Here is a 16,889-nt window from a genome sequence, read left to right as displayed (position 1 = left end):
TTGTAACGCTCCCTTGAAATGAATGTTTGCTACCAGCTACAAGAGTTAGCATGTGTACAATTGGTGAAATACACACCATAGACTTGCTATTAAAGCTGAAAGTATAGCAAACTAGCTAACTAGCATGGTTACTTCCTGGTAAACTATGTCTGCACTTCCAAATATGGGCAGGCTGTCAACTGATAATTTTGCGGTTCACATTTAGTAAGTGCAGCGTGAAAAGAGCTTTGTATGCTTGTATTTTGTAAAAAAAAAAAAAAAGAAAAAAAAAAAGCCCAAAACCATCAAAGGTGATCGCTTAAAAAATCTGCGGGGTGCAAACGAAGTTGCAGAAAGGCCCAGCTTTCATCACAAGGGCCCTTTAACGAGCAGCTTCTGAGTTTCTTCCCAGGTTCAAGCGCTCGTTCCTCCCCTCCGTCGTCATTCCTCTTCTCCCGTCTCCTCACTAACCTGCCCCAGCGTGCCCACGTTGCCGCTGTCATCTCGCCGCGCCGCCGCCGTCCATCACCCGCCACCGTCTGTCATCAACCCTTAACCTCCCCACACCCCTCGGCGGCGCTTCCCGACGCGGGTGCCTCCTCGGACATCTGCACGCCATCCATCCATCCATCCCATTTTCCATATCGCTTATCCTCACTAGGATGAGTTGAATCTTAACCCGGGTTCACCCAGGACTGGTCACCAGCCATTCACAGGGTACATAGATGAAAAACGCATTCGCATTCACACCTATGGAGACTTAAGTCTTTAATTGCGAAAGTTGTGAGAAAACAATAACATGTCCATCATTCATTTCTAATGACAATTACATGGTTGTTTATTGGGAGTTGCATCGCCACGGCAACAAAATACAAAGAGCATGTGTCAGTATGATGCAGAGCAGTTTGCGGGTTTGCATAATCGGTCGACGAGTGACTGCGTTTAAAGATGTGATTGGATGTCAGCTGAGGGGCCGCCGACATGGCGTCTGTCATCAACGCGGCTGGAAGGCGACACCCCCCAAAACACACAGTCGCCTCTTTACGTCTCATTGAGCAAAGTATGCTGGTAGCAACCAAAGTTTGTTACTGAGAATATTACAAGAATCAAGTTGCAGAGAGAGAGAGAGAGAGAGAGGGAGAGAGGGAGAGAGGGAGAGAAAGAAGAGGAGGGAGAAAGAAAGAGAGGGGAGGAGAAAAAGGGAGGAGGGAGAGATGGAGGAGGGAGAGAGAGGAGAAAGAGGGAGGAGAATGTGGCCGGAGGTAGAGGGAGATGGAGGGAGAGTGAGAGAGAGAGTGAGAGAGCGAGAGAGTGTGAGTGTGAGAGAGAGAGATAGAGATAAAGAGAGAGAGAGAAAGAGAGAGAGAGACAGAGAGTGAGAAAGAGAGAAAGAGAGAGATAGGAGAAAGAGGGAGGAGAAAGAGGGAGATGGAGGAGGAAGAGTGAGAGAGGGAGAGAGAGAGCAAGTGAGAGAGGGAGCGAGAGTGAGAGAAGGGAAGAGTGTGAGAGAGAGAGAGAGAGAGAGAGAGAGAGAGAGAGAGAGAGAGAGAGAGAGAGAGAGAGAGAGAGAGAGAGAGAGAGACTCCTGTAAGATGAAAGCCAATAAAATGGCGTCTACGTATCTTCTTGAAACACTCTCTGGGCCTGGAAGCCACTTTCAAATGCGCCTCCTCCTCTTCCTTGTCTTAATCATCCAACTTCAAAAAGCAGCCATTTCCAGAAGGGCAAAACTAGCAGAAATCCTTATTTTCCTCCTGTTTGTTCAGGAAATAAGACCCAATCTTTCAACGAAAAAGTCCCCAAAAATTATCTCAAGATTTATTTATTTCCCTAAGAAAGCCCACGTGTTTTTTTTGACAAAACAACAACAAATACTAGCAGAATGCTGCAAATTAAAAAAACAAAAATTGTAGAAAAATTTGGCTTTTTTTTTCTTGAAAATGTTTTTTTTTTAAAGTCATTAAAAAAAATACTCAGAAAATCATATTGTTAAAATGTCAGCTTTTTCTTGAAGAATCAGTTTTTCCAAAGGAAAAATCAGCAAATCGCAAGAATAAAAGTATATATTTTCTCTAGAATTTTTTTTTTCTGGAAAATAAAACTTATATCCAGTAACGTCATAATAAAAAAAATGTATTGGATAAATACGACTAATGCAGGATGACAACGTTTCCTCATTACCCCCCCCCCCCCTCTCTCTCTCTCCCCCAGCTCAATTGTCATCTCACTCTGTGACATTTACAATTGCCATGGCAACCCAAACACTGCAGACCAAATAACCTCACCCGTAAACATTCCCGCATGACAACAAGACAATAAGACAATGTTGTGCTTCCTGCTCGTGACGAGCATCATCGGTGACACGCACACAAACGCCGTATATGTACACTCACACACATTTCGGTGAAAATAAAGGTCTAAACTTTTCAAGAGTCACAGATAGCTCTTCGGGGAGGGGGGACATAAGCGTGCGCGCGCACACGCACACAGACGATCCCCGAGGGTGCGAGCGGTTGGTCGTCTTGTCAGAGCTGATTTGAAGCTGCAGTGTCGCAAACACAAACCTGCTTCATATTGGATTACCAGCCCCACGATGAAGAGGTGTGCGCGAACACGTGGCTGTGTACGCGTGTTGTCGTGTAGAGTCGTGTGGATGGGGGTTCCGTGCACAGGTTCATTGTCATAATGAATCTACCTCCCCGTGTTTGTGTTTACTGTGTGCGAGTAAACTGGGGGGGGGGGGGGGGGGGGGTCGAGGGGGCGGGGCTGTATGTGACGTATCTTTTGTGTACGCTCGTTGAATCATAACATATTAGAATTTGAGGCTGAGTTTGGGCTGCACTAGGGATGTTCTATATCCCTTTTTTTTTTTTAGACCGATGTGATACTCAAGTCTTCAGTACTCACCGATACCGATAGCAAGTGCCGATACCATTAGTACTTATGATACATAAAAATTTCCACACACAAAAAACAAGGACAGATACAATTTTTTATTACATATACTGTGTATGCCAACTACAGCAAATTACCAAATTAAATTAAATTAATGGCAATTATATTTTTTCCAATTTGCTCAAAAAAGTCATTTTGCTTAGAGCGCTCAATAAAATGTTTTTTTTTAAATCGATAAACAAGATGAAACAAATAATCCAGTGGCTAGGAAAAAAAGTCCCAATCAAAATATGTGATTGTACAACTTCTTTTCAAGTAATACAGTGAAGTGCAAAGAATTAAATTAAATACAATAGCGCAAGTAGTTCAGTAATATCTACCATGTTAAGAATTCCTCAAGCTGTTTAATTATATTGTGTTTTGAAATCCATACTTTTAACTCATTCACTGCCATAAATTCATTTAAAAAAAGATTATTAAAAATTAGGGGCAAGAGGCGATTACATTTTTTAATTGTAATGAACTCATTCACTGCCATTGATGGCTATAGACGTCAAAAATTCATTTGAACTATTTCTATTAGTTTACATTTTTTTTCCAACTTTTGTTAACAAGAGTATGAAAACCTAGATATTTTTTTATTGTACATTTAGAACAGATATAAAATGTGTGATTAATCGTGAGTTAACTATTGAAGTCATGGGATTAATTATGATTAAAAAAATTATCGCTTTACGCCACTAATTTTTTATATTTTCTTTTTCTCTTTTAAAAAGATTATTTAAAAAAAAAACTAAAAAAAAAAAAAAGATGATTAAAAATGAGGGCCGCAGGCGATTAAAATTTTTCGTAATTAATCGCATGACTTTTATATCTGATCTAAATGTATAATCTTTTTTTTTTTAGATTTCCATACTTTTGTTAACAAAAGTGGAAAAAAATGTTCAACTACTAGAAATAGTTCAAATGAATTTTTGACGTCAAAGGCAGTGAATGAGTTAATCGCATGACTTCACTAGTTAACTCGCAATTAATCACACATTTTATATCTGTTCTAAATGTACAATAAAAACAATTCTAGGTTTTCATAATCTTGTTAACAAAAGTAGGAAAAAATGTTAAACTACTAGAAATAGTTCAAATGAATTTTTGACGTTCATAGCCGTCAATGGTAGTGAATGAGTTCATTTGGAAGGCTGCTCCGTATTTCCGTTTCCTGTTTCACATACGAATATAATATGGTATGTATAAGAGCTATAATTACCGTTCTCTTTTCAGCACGGCAGCTCGATGTCAACAAGGCAATTAAGCACTCGGCAAATGTAAGGGAGGCAATTAAACACCGCCAAGCTACGTGAGTTACAAACATAGAGGAACCACAAATATAGGTTCTGCACACCTTTACAGGCTTATTTTCACTAGCGGTGTTGATTTCTATTGTGCGAGGCAGCAATTCTTAGAGCGAGTCATTTTCCTATCGTGAAGTTGAACACGTGTGCAACGCGTCGCCGTGGCAACACAATTGGCGGTCAACTCACCTTGTATCAAAAAAAAAGCTGACGTGAAAGCACGAAAGTAAGTGTTTGTGGATTTACTGTACATGTGTGTGCGTGTGTTAGAATGCGTCCATGTGGGGAAAGAAGCATGTGGGTCAGGTTTCCAGGGACTGCTGACAGCTGGCTGTGTGCGTGCGTGTGCGTGTGTGTGCGTGTGCGCGCGCGACGGGAGTCAGCCATGATTGAAGTAATTATTACAACGGTCCCGCTTGTCCTTTTTACTTGTGCGCTTTAATTGACTACAAACAGACCTGAAGTCACCCCGTAACCTGGCAATGACACAGACATCCCACAATGCAACACTGCAGGGGACGCCATTACAGAGCATAAATATTGTATAGTCCATTATACAGTTTATCTCATGTACAGGACCTTTGATTATTTATTTATTGATTTAAAGTGCGTTGACTTCCATCTGCTTGAACTAAAAAAGGGAAAATTACCCAAAAAGTAGCATTACATTTAATATTAAAACAATATATATATATTAATAAAATTATATTAATTAAGTCTAAAAACTTATATTAAAACATATATTCTTAAAAAAAAAATAATACACACATTTTTAAAAACTACTTTTAAATTATAACACTTTAAACAATAAAATGCATTATTTAAAAATAAAAATCTTGTTTAAAAAATGTATATAAAAATTTGAAGAAAAAATAAATAAATAAATAAATAAATAAATATATATATATATATATATATATTTAGAGCTGTCAAACAATTACATTTTTAATCAGATTAATCACATCTTAGAATTTTGATTAATCACGATTAATCACTTAATTAAAAAGTTTTTTTATCAACATTTTTTTGCTCGCCAAATTCAAACTATATGTTAATTTTTTCGACATTAAATGTTATGAAGACGTAATCAGTTAATTACTTACAGAATTTTAAATGGCAAAAATGACCCCAATAGTTTGACATGAACAAATATTCTGGATGTTATACACAAACATTTATTAAATGCTTTGCTTCAATGCATATAGTTATATTTATTGCTCAAAGACAACCTTTGCTAACCTTTAACGTAACCATCCGCTGTCAGCTAAAGGATCATCTGCGGTCAAAATTAATAGTGTGATTAATCTGCGTGAATACATGATTGATGCGATCATTTTTTTGTGATTAATTAATTAGTTAATCCTTTAACTTTGACAGCACAACAATCATTTTTGCCCAACATTTTTTTTAATTCTGCGTATGCGGTATACTTAAGGCTCCTCAAGTGAAATTTTTAGAATTAAAAAATATATATTAAAAATACATAGAATAAAAAGTGAAGATTTAAAAAATATATATATATTGGTAAATATCTAAATCTAAAAATACATCATAAAAAAAAAGACTTTTTTTTTTTTTTTAATATACACCTATTTAAATAAATGTTGTTTTCATGTCAAATGAAATGTACATTTACAGTTCAAAATCTTTTCACATAGTTTCTCAGCAAACTTTTTTGAAGTGCATATTTAAAAAAAGTTCTTTACTTCTTGATGACCGCGGGGGGAGACGCACTGGGAGCAGAAAAGCGTGTCCCCTGATCCTCCTCTTATCCTGCAGAGGGACTCCCCGAGAGGGGGAGGCCACTGGGAGGGGGGGGCCATATAGAGCACGAGGGCGTCACGGTAGAGATTGACGGACAGGCTGAGGAGACAGAACGCTTCCTAACAGCATTTGCCACGCTGTGACTTTGTTCAAGTCTGCTCTTTAAACTTTTAATAAGAATATTGATTTGTTTTTAAACGGTGGGGAGCCGTCCATAGCAGCAACATGTCATAAAGTGGTAGCAAAGCACTACTTCTCTCCAAATGAAGCTCCTCAACCCACTTTGACATTGCTCCTTGGACTCAAGATGCCCAAAAATTGTATCAAAGCACTACTTTTGTCCAAATGAGACTCCTCAACTCACTTCACTATGCTTCCTTGGCACAAGATGGCGTCAAAGCATGACTTTTGTCCAAATGAAGCACCTCAACTCACCTGATATCATTCCTTAGCACAAGACACTAGAAAACAGCACCCAAGCCCTAATTTTGCCCAAATAAAAGTGCTCAATTCACTTTGACATACATCTCAGGCACCAAGATGCCACAAGATGGCATCAAAGCACTACTTTTGTCGAAACGGAGCTCCTCAACTCACTTAAACATATTCACTTCCTTCAATTCAAGCATTCGAAGTGAATCAAGATAGAAGAGGAAGAAGTCAAGTACACGTCATTAAGCTGGAGGAGAAGAGCAACATGGAGACAATTAGCCAACACATGTCAACTCACATGCACTAGCATCGTGTGTGCGTGTTGCCCAACAGGGGTGCGTGTTTGTGTGTACGTGGGGGTGGGCAACCACACGCACATGCATACACAACACACGTGCAACATCACAGCTGAGCTCAGATTTGAGTGTTAATTGTTTAGGGGATTCTGCAGGGGAGGGGCAAGTGAATGTGTGAGCGTGTGTGTGGGTGCGGGTGGGTGCGTGGGTGCGTGTGCAAGACAGAAGAACAGCAGGGAAAATACATTGAACTTTTTTGTTTTTGTTTTATAGTCATAGATTTTATGTCATTTTACGTCTATCACACTTAATTATTCTAATTATTTTTTACGCTTTGTCATATTTGCATATTGATTTTTCATATACTTAATATTTAATTGTGTATTTACAACTATATATATATATATATATATATATACACACACACAATTTTATTTATGCTTTAACACCAATATCTCAGGCTTAGTACTTTTATCGTATGTATTAGTTTTTTTTATGAATGTCGCATTTTTTTAATTAATTGTTTTTATCTTTTTACATACTTTTTGTATTTTGCAAAAAGTTAATCTTTGTTATCAATTTTTATTTATGACATTTTGTCTATATATTTCTTTTAAAAATGTATTTTAAAAGTATTATCCATTAGTAGCTTACATGTTTTACTTTAACATCAGTTAAATTAAAATATATGTATCAAAATATAAAGTACCATTACGAAAAAATATATTTTTTAAATTTATGCTTTTGAAAATCTGTTGACGGCTCGAGGATTCAAGGATTGTGATTGGGTGTTTCCATGGTTACTGTTTGGTCTCTTGGTTCCAGGGGATGCGTGGTGATGCTGATTGGACGACCTTGTCCTAGTTGGCCTCGCCCCAGGCTGCAGCTGATTGGCCGTCAATAAGCCATTAGGACATTCCACTAAGGCCAGAGCGAAACAAAACAGAGCACCGAGGACTCACTTAAAACGACTCTGAGCCTGAATAGTGCCCCTAGAGGCCATCAAAAACATTACAGATCATTTGAGTTGAAACTACTTTTTAAAAAAACAACACTTATAGTGAACACTCTTTTTTTATATATAAAAACAAGTAGCAATTTATGTTGAGTGAAATCCATAAAGACTCACTTATTAGATAATTACTGATGTTAAATCAACAAAAAAAATCTTTATTTTTTTAATAAATTTTTTTATTTTATTCCTTAACGTTACTGTTAAAAAAAGTACTTCCAATTAAGTATTGGAAAAACTGGTTGTCAATTTTATGTTAAGTAGGTTTGTCGGTATCTGTTCAATTTACCTAATAAAGTAATCTTACTTATTTACTTAACTCATTCACTGCCATTGACGGCTATAAACGTCAAAAATTCTATTTCTATTTCTATTCTATTTCTATTAGTTTTACTCAACCCCCCCCCCCATTTTTAAGAGTTTAAAAAAAAGAACAGATATAAAATTAGTGAAGTCATGCGATTATTTTCAATGAAAATTTTTAGCCCCAAATTTTTAATAATATTTTATTTTTATTTTTTTTATTAATTCACTGCTATTGATGGCTATAAGTCAAAAAAATCATTTTAACTATTTGTATGAAAACCTAGAATTTTTTTATTGTTCATTTAGAACAGATATAAAATTTGTGATTAATCGTAAGTTAACTAGTGAAGTCATGCGATTAATTACAATTAAAAAATTTAACCGCCTGAAGCCCCAATTTTTTTTACAATCTTTTTTTTTTTTTTTAATGAATTTATGGCAGTGAATGAGTTAAAATCAAGTAATCAGTAAGTAACTAAATTACTTTTCCAAGGCAACAATGGCAATACTGGTTACTCCCCACATCTGTAATGCCAAGCTATCACAGACCAAACATGAAGCTAGCATTGCATTAGCTAGCAACTTAGCACTCAAGCTAAACACAACACATTTTTTTTTTAGTGTGTTGCTGCTTTGTTCTCCTTTAAAAGGTCATTTTGGGGAGCGTCAGCATGTGGCCACCATAATTTAGCCGGCGGCATTTTTGCACACGCACACACACACACACACACACACACACACACACACACACACACACACACACACACACACACACACACACACACACACACACACACACACACACACAGCAGCGAGAAAACATGCATATCGAGAGTGGTGTGATCAATGTTTGTGACAATGACAGACACACAAATGCACGCTGTGTGAAGCTCGGCTGCCTCCAGGACACGCAATCCGATGGTGTTTGCTGTTGCGCGCACACACTCACGCACACACAACGGTGGCAGGTTGCTTCCCGCCTTTGGCGAAATCCACAAATAAAGACAATGGAATAAACCGGAGCGACAAACCTTGTGTTGTCACCTCGGGGCTCACACGCACACACGAAAAGCGGCGACACAACTGGACGCCATGTGTGTGTGTGCGTGCGTGTATCCACAGTGTGCGACTATAAATATTAGTTAACGGCTTAACGAGGGAAGAGTCGGCCGCGATAACTGTGGCCGATGGGAGCGTTTTTCTCATTCCGATGTTCACATAAACACTTTTGGTACACATAGAAGAAGACTTGTGTGCTTGTGTTGCTGCAATAAAAGTCTTGTTTTAAATAATAACTTTTTACAAGTGCACACATTCGCAGCAGTATTCTGCCTCACTGGGTTCTGTGTGAAAGGCACAGGCAGGCGGATGGATAAAGGTTGTGTCGTCTTAAACACAAACGCTGACGCTGAAATATGCTGGATTTTTGCATTAAAAAAAGGGCACGTATGAGCTCTGTGGTGTTAAAAATGTTTCTCGCTGCTGAGTTCAGAGTGTCGTTGTGTGAAATAATCATAATCAGCCTCTCTCTGCGCTCCGTTTGAATTTTCCTGGCCGCGTTTTCGGCTCATTACAGGCCTTTTGTCTCGCTGCGGCACTGATCTTTATTTGGCTGAAATAATCGTTTCTCTCGCGCCGCAAAGACAACTTTAAGGGATTATAAATGACTCTGTTTGTCTCTGTGATCAACTCTTTCCTTTGTTTTTTTCGCCGACAGTAGAGGAAAAACAAATTGCGATTCTCTTTTGGTCTCAAAGTGTGTCGCCAGAGGCTTGTTGGACGTTGGAGAGCAGCATAAAATAGGTTGCTGCCATGCAGAGAAACCAGGATATTGCCACGACTGAGTTCGATTTCCCGACGGATAATTACGTAATAACTCGGTCCTCCCTATTCGCTGTCCGAATTGTGAAAGCTGTTAGCTTAATTTAGCATCGCAATAATTCAAGCAAGTATTGAACAGTGAATGGTCTTTGGTTAAAGTTTCTGTCGTTAGCTTCATTTAGCATTGCCTAGACTGTTTTAATTTACTTTTCCAATACCATACATGGATTGAACACTGTTGGTCATTTAAGATGGCTGCGGTTAGCTCATTTTATCTTAACCTAGCCAACCTTAGTTTACATATATGTATCATTCAAACAGGTATTAAACACTAGTCCCGAGTTAACATGTTCGTTGTCATCTCAACATAGCCTGTCACTGTTTACTTTGCCAATAACTTAGGTAAACTGTCTTCTGTTAGCTTACTTTAGCTTAGCCTACCCTGTGGTATTTATTTATATATTTAGCTCGATTTATCTTAGCCTAGCGGGATTTTGTTTACATCTCATAAGTGTTACATTCAACCTGGGATTGAACATCTATCTAATTAAGATGTCTGATGTTAGCTTAGCATTGCCTGCCAAAGATATTTTTTTCAATAACTCTAATGAACACCAGTCAATGTTATAGATGTCTATTGTTAGCATCATTTAGCTTGACCTAGCCTGTCATAGTTGACATATCCAATACCCGACTCAAAACGAGTAGCAGCCTATGTTGATGGTCTCTATTGTTAGCACCATTTAGCTTAGCCTAGCTGGTTTTAGTTAACTTTTCAAATTCCTCGCACGGATTGAAACTTCAGCCTTTTGAAAATGTATATTGTGATCTCAATTTGGCTTCGCTGATCCTAAATGAACTTTTGATATGTTGACAAAAGGCTTTAAAATATCAGGGCAGGACCAAGTGTGGAAAAGAGGGGTCAGCGCACAGCAGTAGCACCTGGTGAGACAAAGGAGAGCTCTAGGCAGCCCCGGAGATGTTTCAGCACCTGTGTAACCTCAAGACCACAGGAGGGACAAAAAACCCAAAGAGCCAACCTCACCGTGTGAGGGAAGAAATCAAATGGCCCAAGATGGAAGACTTATGTGGGTTTAGCTTTTTTTCCTTCTCTTCCCCTTTACGTTAGCTTAGCTTACATTCAACCATGGATCAAACCCAATTCCGGGGACCGTGGCAACCAGTCAGGCCCCCTGACGTGGCGACACATCCGCCCTGGTTTGACCCGTGACAAAAAGCAGAGCACCTCAATCAGAGCTGGAGTTTATACGCCGTTCAGCAGCGTGTCCCACAAATCACACCAAAGACAAGGCCAGCGAGGGCCGTCCGCCGTAACAAAAACAAAGCTTCCTGTCGGAGGGGCCCAGGGGTCTGGGCGGCGCCCTCCCCCCCCCCCCCGTGTCAGAAGGGGGGGACATCCAGGTGAGCAAACACGGCTAATTAGCACAAATAAACAACTGCCACGCGGCCAGCTCGCACTGATTGAACAAACGTGACCTGGATGCGAAGCCGCCGCCCAGATGGGGCTAGTTTAGAGTCTTGCTTAAACATTTACTTTGCTGGTGGCAGCACAGCGGGGCTGTGGGGTTAAGGGGGGGGGGGGGGGTGCAGCATCTGGATGTCGTTTCATCTTGTCAAACATGTCGTTGTCATCCTCAACACTCCGCTACTTTGTTTTGAAAAGAGCTCACTCTAAACGTCGCCGTTTGGATGAAGACCACATCAGCCTTTACATGAATATGACGTCAATCAAGTTTTAGACAAAAATACATTTTTTTTATGGCCACAGCAAGAAGTGTGAAGGCCCTCTTGAAATTCTTATGTGATTTTTCACAAACTCGCCAGATTTTGCAGACTTGGTTGTTTACGTTTGGTAATGGTCATAGGCTTGATCCCTAAAAAAGAGGCTCTGTAAAGAATCCTTTATCTATCTATTTATTTATTTATTTTACATCCAACCCATTCAATTTGGTAGTCATGTCTGTCATGAGCAGACCCACGAAAAGTCTGAAGAATTTTCTGCTTTGAAAAGATAGAGGAAGTCGAACAGCAATTTTATGGCAGTGTTGGCCATTTCTAGGGGTCTTTCATGCCACCAAATTTAGCACTCAGAAAATCAGAAATTTGGTGGGCATGTCTATAATGAATAGACCCGCAAAAAGTCTCAAGACAGAAACAGAAAATCCACCATTTTGATTCGAAGCCACCATTCATGGCCAATGTGCTAAATTTAAAAAAAAGAATTCTGCTCCCAAAGCCTGTTTCACTTAAATTCGGTATGTCTATTGTCTGTCATGAGTCGACCCACAAAAAAAAGTCTGAAGAAGCCAGCCTGAAAAGACGCAGGAAATCTGACATTTTTTGGTTTGGAGTTGATTTGGTCGATTTCCAAGGGTTCCTTTGAATCATTTGAAAATTCGGCCTCGAAAGCCAGTTTCACGGAGCCACGTGCAATTTGGCAAGACACATACTTTGTTTTGCCTCACCGATTGCTACGTATGCTGTGATGTATTAAAAAGTGTTACAGCTCATTTCCCACCATAAACACACCTCTGCGTCAAGCTCAAACACTAATCAGTGCATGTTTTTCAACCCATCAAATACTAGTCACGGCTTGCTCGACAGCATGGGAGTGAAATCGTCGCAGCTGATTGGCGGAATGCAAACAAACTTAGCAAAACAAACAAGGACGCAGACAAAGTGCCTTTAACAAACAAAAACACACACTTGATGAGAGCGACTGTCTTTGTTTGTTGATGTGTGTTTGTGCTAATGCTAATGTGTGTGAAGTCTGTTGAAGTGTTCACACGCACACACGAATAGGGACAAAATATTATCACACACTTCAAACTACAACGAGACAAAAGATGACTGTAGCTCCGACAGTGTCAATCAAAAGTTAACATTATATTTGCACACTTACACAAACACACGCACTTGCACACGCGTGTGGACAAACTATTGGTGGTTGTGCAAAAAATAGATAACTGTTTTAAAATATAGGAGTGAAAGTAAAAAGTCACCAGAAAAACAAATACTCAAGAACAATAACAAAGTACTTGTATTTCGTTACTGCCCACTACTGGCAATAGAGAACATGTGTTAAATGAATAGCTTTGACAGTGTCAATCAAGTGAGCATCTTTACACACGCGCCGCACGCACATATTTTGCTAGGACTCCATATAAATAGTTAAATACTATTAAATATTCATCAAATCAATCTCTTCCAAATATTTTTTTGTCACTCCAGAAGGACCGCCAGATCAAATGGGCTATTCAATCCAAAAGTCAACTCAAGAAAACCCAAAGAATCCAAATGAAAAAAACATTCACTTGAGATGCAAAAGAGTCGTTAAGCAGATCAAATGGAACGAGTTCCTACCTCTGCGTTTGTGGATCTTGACCATCACCTCCGCCGGCTCCGGCAGGCTGCGCGCCAGGAACACTCTCCCTGAGTCCCGCTCAATCTGCACCGGCGAGTCGGCGTCGGAGATCACCTCGAACCATCGCTGCTCGAACCTCCGGTCAGGCACCGTGAACACCAGCTCCCCGACGCCGGCTTGATCCGGGACGCTCACGGCGTAGGTCACCTCCTCTGCCAGGGCGCGCGACCTCCGCGCGGCCGGCTTGGTCCTGCCCGGCCGGCGCACCAGGACCTCCAAGAAGACCGGCCCGCCGACCAGCGGCTCTTCCCCGCCATCCTTGACGTAAAGCCGGGTTGTGACTCGGCTCAGCCCGCGGAGGGAGCCCACGAGCGTCACCTGTCCGCTTTCGGGGTCCACGCGGAGCAAGCCGGACTCGGGTTGTGCGTAAAAAGTCACGCGTCCGTTGACATCCGCGTCTCCGTCCTTGGCGTCGAACCGGGCCAACTGGGTGCCGAGCGGGGTGAACTCGTCCGCTTCAAGTGTTCGATTACCAACCGTGAAACGGGGCGCGTTGTCGTTGACGTCCGTCACCTCCACCTGGATCAGCACCGGACCACCCGCACACCGCTCCACGGTCAGCTCGTACATGGCGATGAACTCCCGGTCCAAAAATTTGGATGACACCAGAACCAGGTGGCGCCGGCGTCCGTGGAGGCGAACGAGCCGGAAGTCGGACGCGTAACTCCCTTTCAGCGTGGCCCCACCACCGGGGCAGACACCGGCGAACACCGGCACGGCCACCCCGTCCACGGGCGTCCCGGCCGGGGAGTTCTCCGCGATTCTTCCGGAGTAGTGAGACCGACGAGCGGAGGCGGGGAGCAAGTGGACGAAGAGGAAGAGGAGGAGGATAAAGTGTAGGGATACTTCTTTTTGGGCCATGTTTCCATTTAAAATCAACAACAGCAACAGCAGTCCTTCTTCACTCCAATTTCAACTCTATTTAGTCAAACTTCCTCCATTTAACTCCTAAATCTACATTCAAGTGCTCAAAATCCAGCCCTGGCTCCATGAAACAAAGTCTGTTTAACATGATGGTTCTATGAGTTCAAGAAAATCGTTGTTTTTTTTTATGAACATAAATATACAAATGTTTGACGTATATCGCTAAGGAAAGGCGAGTTTGTCCATCGCTGGATGGATGCAGGATGAGAGTGAAAAGGGGGGAGAAAGGAGACCGGGAGAGGCAACCCAACGGGCTCCATGTGGCATTGTGGGCCACGCCCACCCCACGCGGAGATGGACCAATCGGGAAGCAGGAGTGAGGTTTGATTGATGGGCAGGAAGAGCTCAGTATTGGAGAGAGAGAGTTTTGGTACCTTCAGTGTTCGCTTGTGGAGCAGGCAAATTTGTGACTTAGTGTGTTTCTAGTTTTGCTTCAAAAAATGCTGATATATTTTAAATATAACATGTCTTATTTGGTGGAGCCGATCAGTGATGTCATTGATCGATCGGGGAAAGTAACTCATTCACTGCCATTGACAGCAATAGACGTCAAAAATTAATTTTAACTATTTCTATTAGTTAAAATTTTTTTTTCATTTGTTAACAAGAGTATGAAAGCCTAGATTTTTTTGCACATTTAGAACAGATATAAAAAATTTGATTAATCGTGAGTTAACTAGTGAAGTCATGCAATTAATAACGATTAAAAAAATTAATCAACTGATGCCCCTAATTTTTAATAATCTTTTTTTAAAAAATTTTTAATCTGTTTTTTTATTTATTTTAAAATAAATGATTATTAACAATTAGGGGCAACAGGCGATTACAATTTTGAATCGTAATTAATCGCATGACTCTACTTGTTAACTCACGATAAATCACACATTTTATATCTGTTCTAATACAATAAAAAAAAAAATATTCATACTCTTGTTAACAAAAGTGGGAAAAAATTTAAACTAATAGAAATAGTTCAAATTAATTTTTGACGTCTATAGCCGTCGATGGCAGTGAATGAGTTAAGGCATTACAGCGGATCACCGATTTTGCATAAAATGCTAATTATTGTCCAATCCCAATTCAGCCTATCGGATCGGTGTAAACATTGGTTTAAATTACATCGACCAGCGCTGCTGATTGTGAAGGCCCTGGGCAGATTTGATTGACATGGCAACACAGTGAGGCTGTTATCTGATTGGACAAAAAATACTTAAAGTCCACATACTGGAAGAGAACGGCTCTGAAATGAAAGGAAATGAAAGATAATAGACTGTTGGGTAAAAAATTAAAACAATTTCATGGAAGGAGTATTAGAATTTAGGTTGTGAATGTAGGTCAGTGCTTCAGATAGTGTTTAGGCTGTATTTTGTTGATATTGTTCCTAATGAAGTGGCCTGCCAGTATCGTTACGTTAGCATCATCCTGAATGATTTTTTATTTTTATTTTTGGGTAAATACATAAACTGCTCTGCAATTAGGCGACGACACAACAACAACAACAACAACAAAGTCTCATCAATACATACACCGACACCCGTGATCAATCCACATGCTGATTGGCTGGCTCCATTGCGATCACCGTAGATCACATATTGATGGAGGTGGAGATGGTCGCTCTTGTGTTTTGACTAATTGCTCTGTGATGACATCACTGGTTAGCAGCCCTGCGGCGCTCATCTGTCAGCTCAGATGTTTGGAATTGGGAGAAAAAAAAGAAGCTCACTTTTGTAGACATGAATGTGTTTTCTTTGCTTTGAAAAGAGTGACAGCTCAAAGCTGCGTAGAGAAGAGGAAGCCCCCCCTCGGAGACGTCAGAATTATCTCCACATGTTGGCGGCGGCGGCGGCGTCCTGATGAAAGCAAAGCGACGCTTTGAGAGCGAGTGGCGAGATGGCAAAATGATGTGAAGGATGAATGGAATCACTTTGCTCTTTTTATTAGCTTGTTCTCGTTTAAGTGCAAGCGGCAGGAAATAAAAAAAAAAGAAAGAAAGATCGAAAGGGGCATCAAAACCACACCCAAATCAACAGGGTTCTTTCTTAGAGTAGGGAAACTTAATCGTTCCTGAGCGTTTGAAGGAGTTTGTTGCAACATTAAGGAAAATAGTAGTGAAAATGGTTAATGGTTCAACAAACATGACATTTTTTTCTTTTGTTTCCTGAAAATGAAGGTTTTGGAAATGCGACCATTCAGCCCAATGCCAGCGATGTTCCAAAGGGTTTGTATTGATGACGTGTACTTTACACAAAATTTGTATCCATGTCAAAAAACTTTACTAACTTTCAAGGCGATGTCAGAAACATGCTCTTGTGTCCTGACAAACGTCAGACCAAAGGTAAACACAAACTAGTGTTCCCACAGTTAGCTTAAAACAGTAACTGAGTTACTTTATTGATGATATGCTTGAAAAAGTAACTCAGTTACTTTACTACTGATTATTTGATTTCAAAAGTAACTTAGTTACTTTACTGATTATTTTAAAAGTATTATTGTTTACTCGATTTCAAAAGTAACTTTATTAATTACTTGATTTCAAAAGTAAATCAGTTACTTTACTGATTACTTTATTTTAAAAGCAACTGTGTTACTTAATTGATTACTTGCTTGAAAAAGTAACTCACTTTACTAATTACTTGATCTCAAAAGTAACTCGTTACTTTACCGAT

At 40.0% G+C, this 16,889-nt stretch overlaps 1 protein-coding gene across 1 annotated transcript in view; it reads right to left on the bottom strand.

The window, feature by feature from the left end:
- Window positions 1–14,407, bottom strand: part of LOC147172556 (neural-cadherin) — a 91,932-nt gene extending 77,525 nt beyond the window's left edge. The window contains exon 1 of the mRNA XM_086078311.1: window positions 13,239–14,407. Within this exon, the coding sequence (XP_085934437.1) occupies window positions 13,239–14,160 (922 nt within the window). The 5' untranslated portion in view covers window positions 14,161–14,407. The remainder of the gene's footprint in view (window positions 1–13,238) is intronic.
- Window positions 14,408–16,889: the final 2,482 nt, after the last annotated feature.

The sequence above is a fragment of the Leptonotus elevatus genome, chromosome 6, assembly GCF_054856555.1.
Source record: "Leptonotus elevatus isolate MCC_2025b chromosome 6, RoL_Lele_1.0, whole genome shotgun sequence".
Taxonomy (NCBI): Eukaryota; Metazoa; Chordata; class Actinopteri; order Syngnathiformes; family Syngnathidae; genus Leptonotus; species Leptonotus elevatus.
This window is presented reverse-complemented; position numbering and strand designations above follow the sequence as displayed.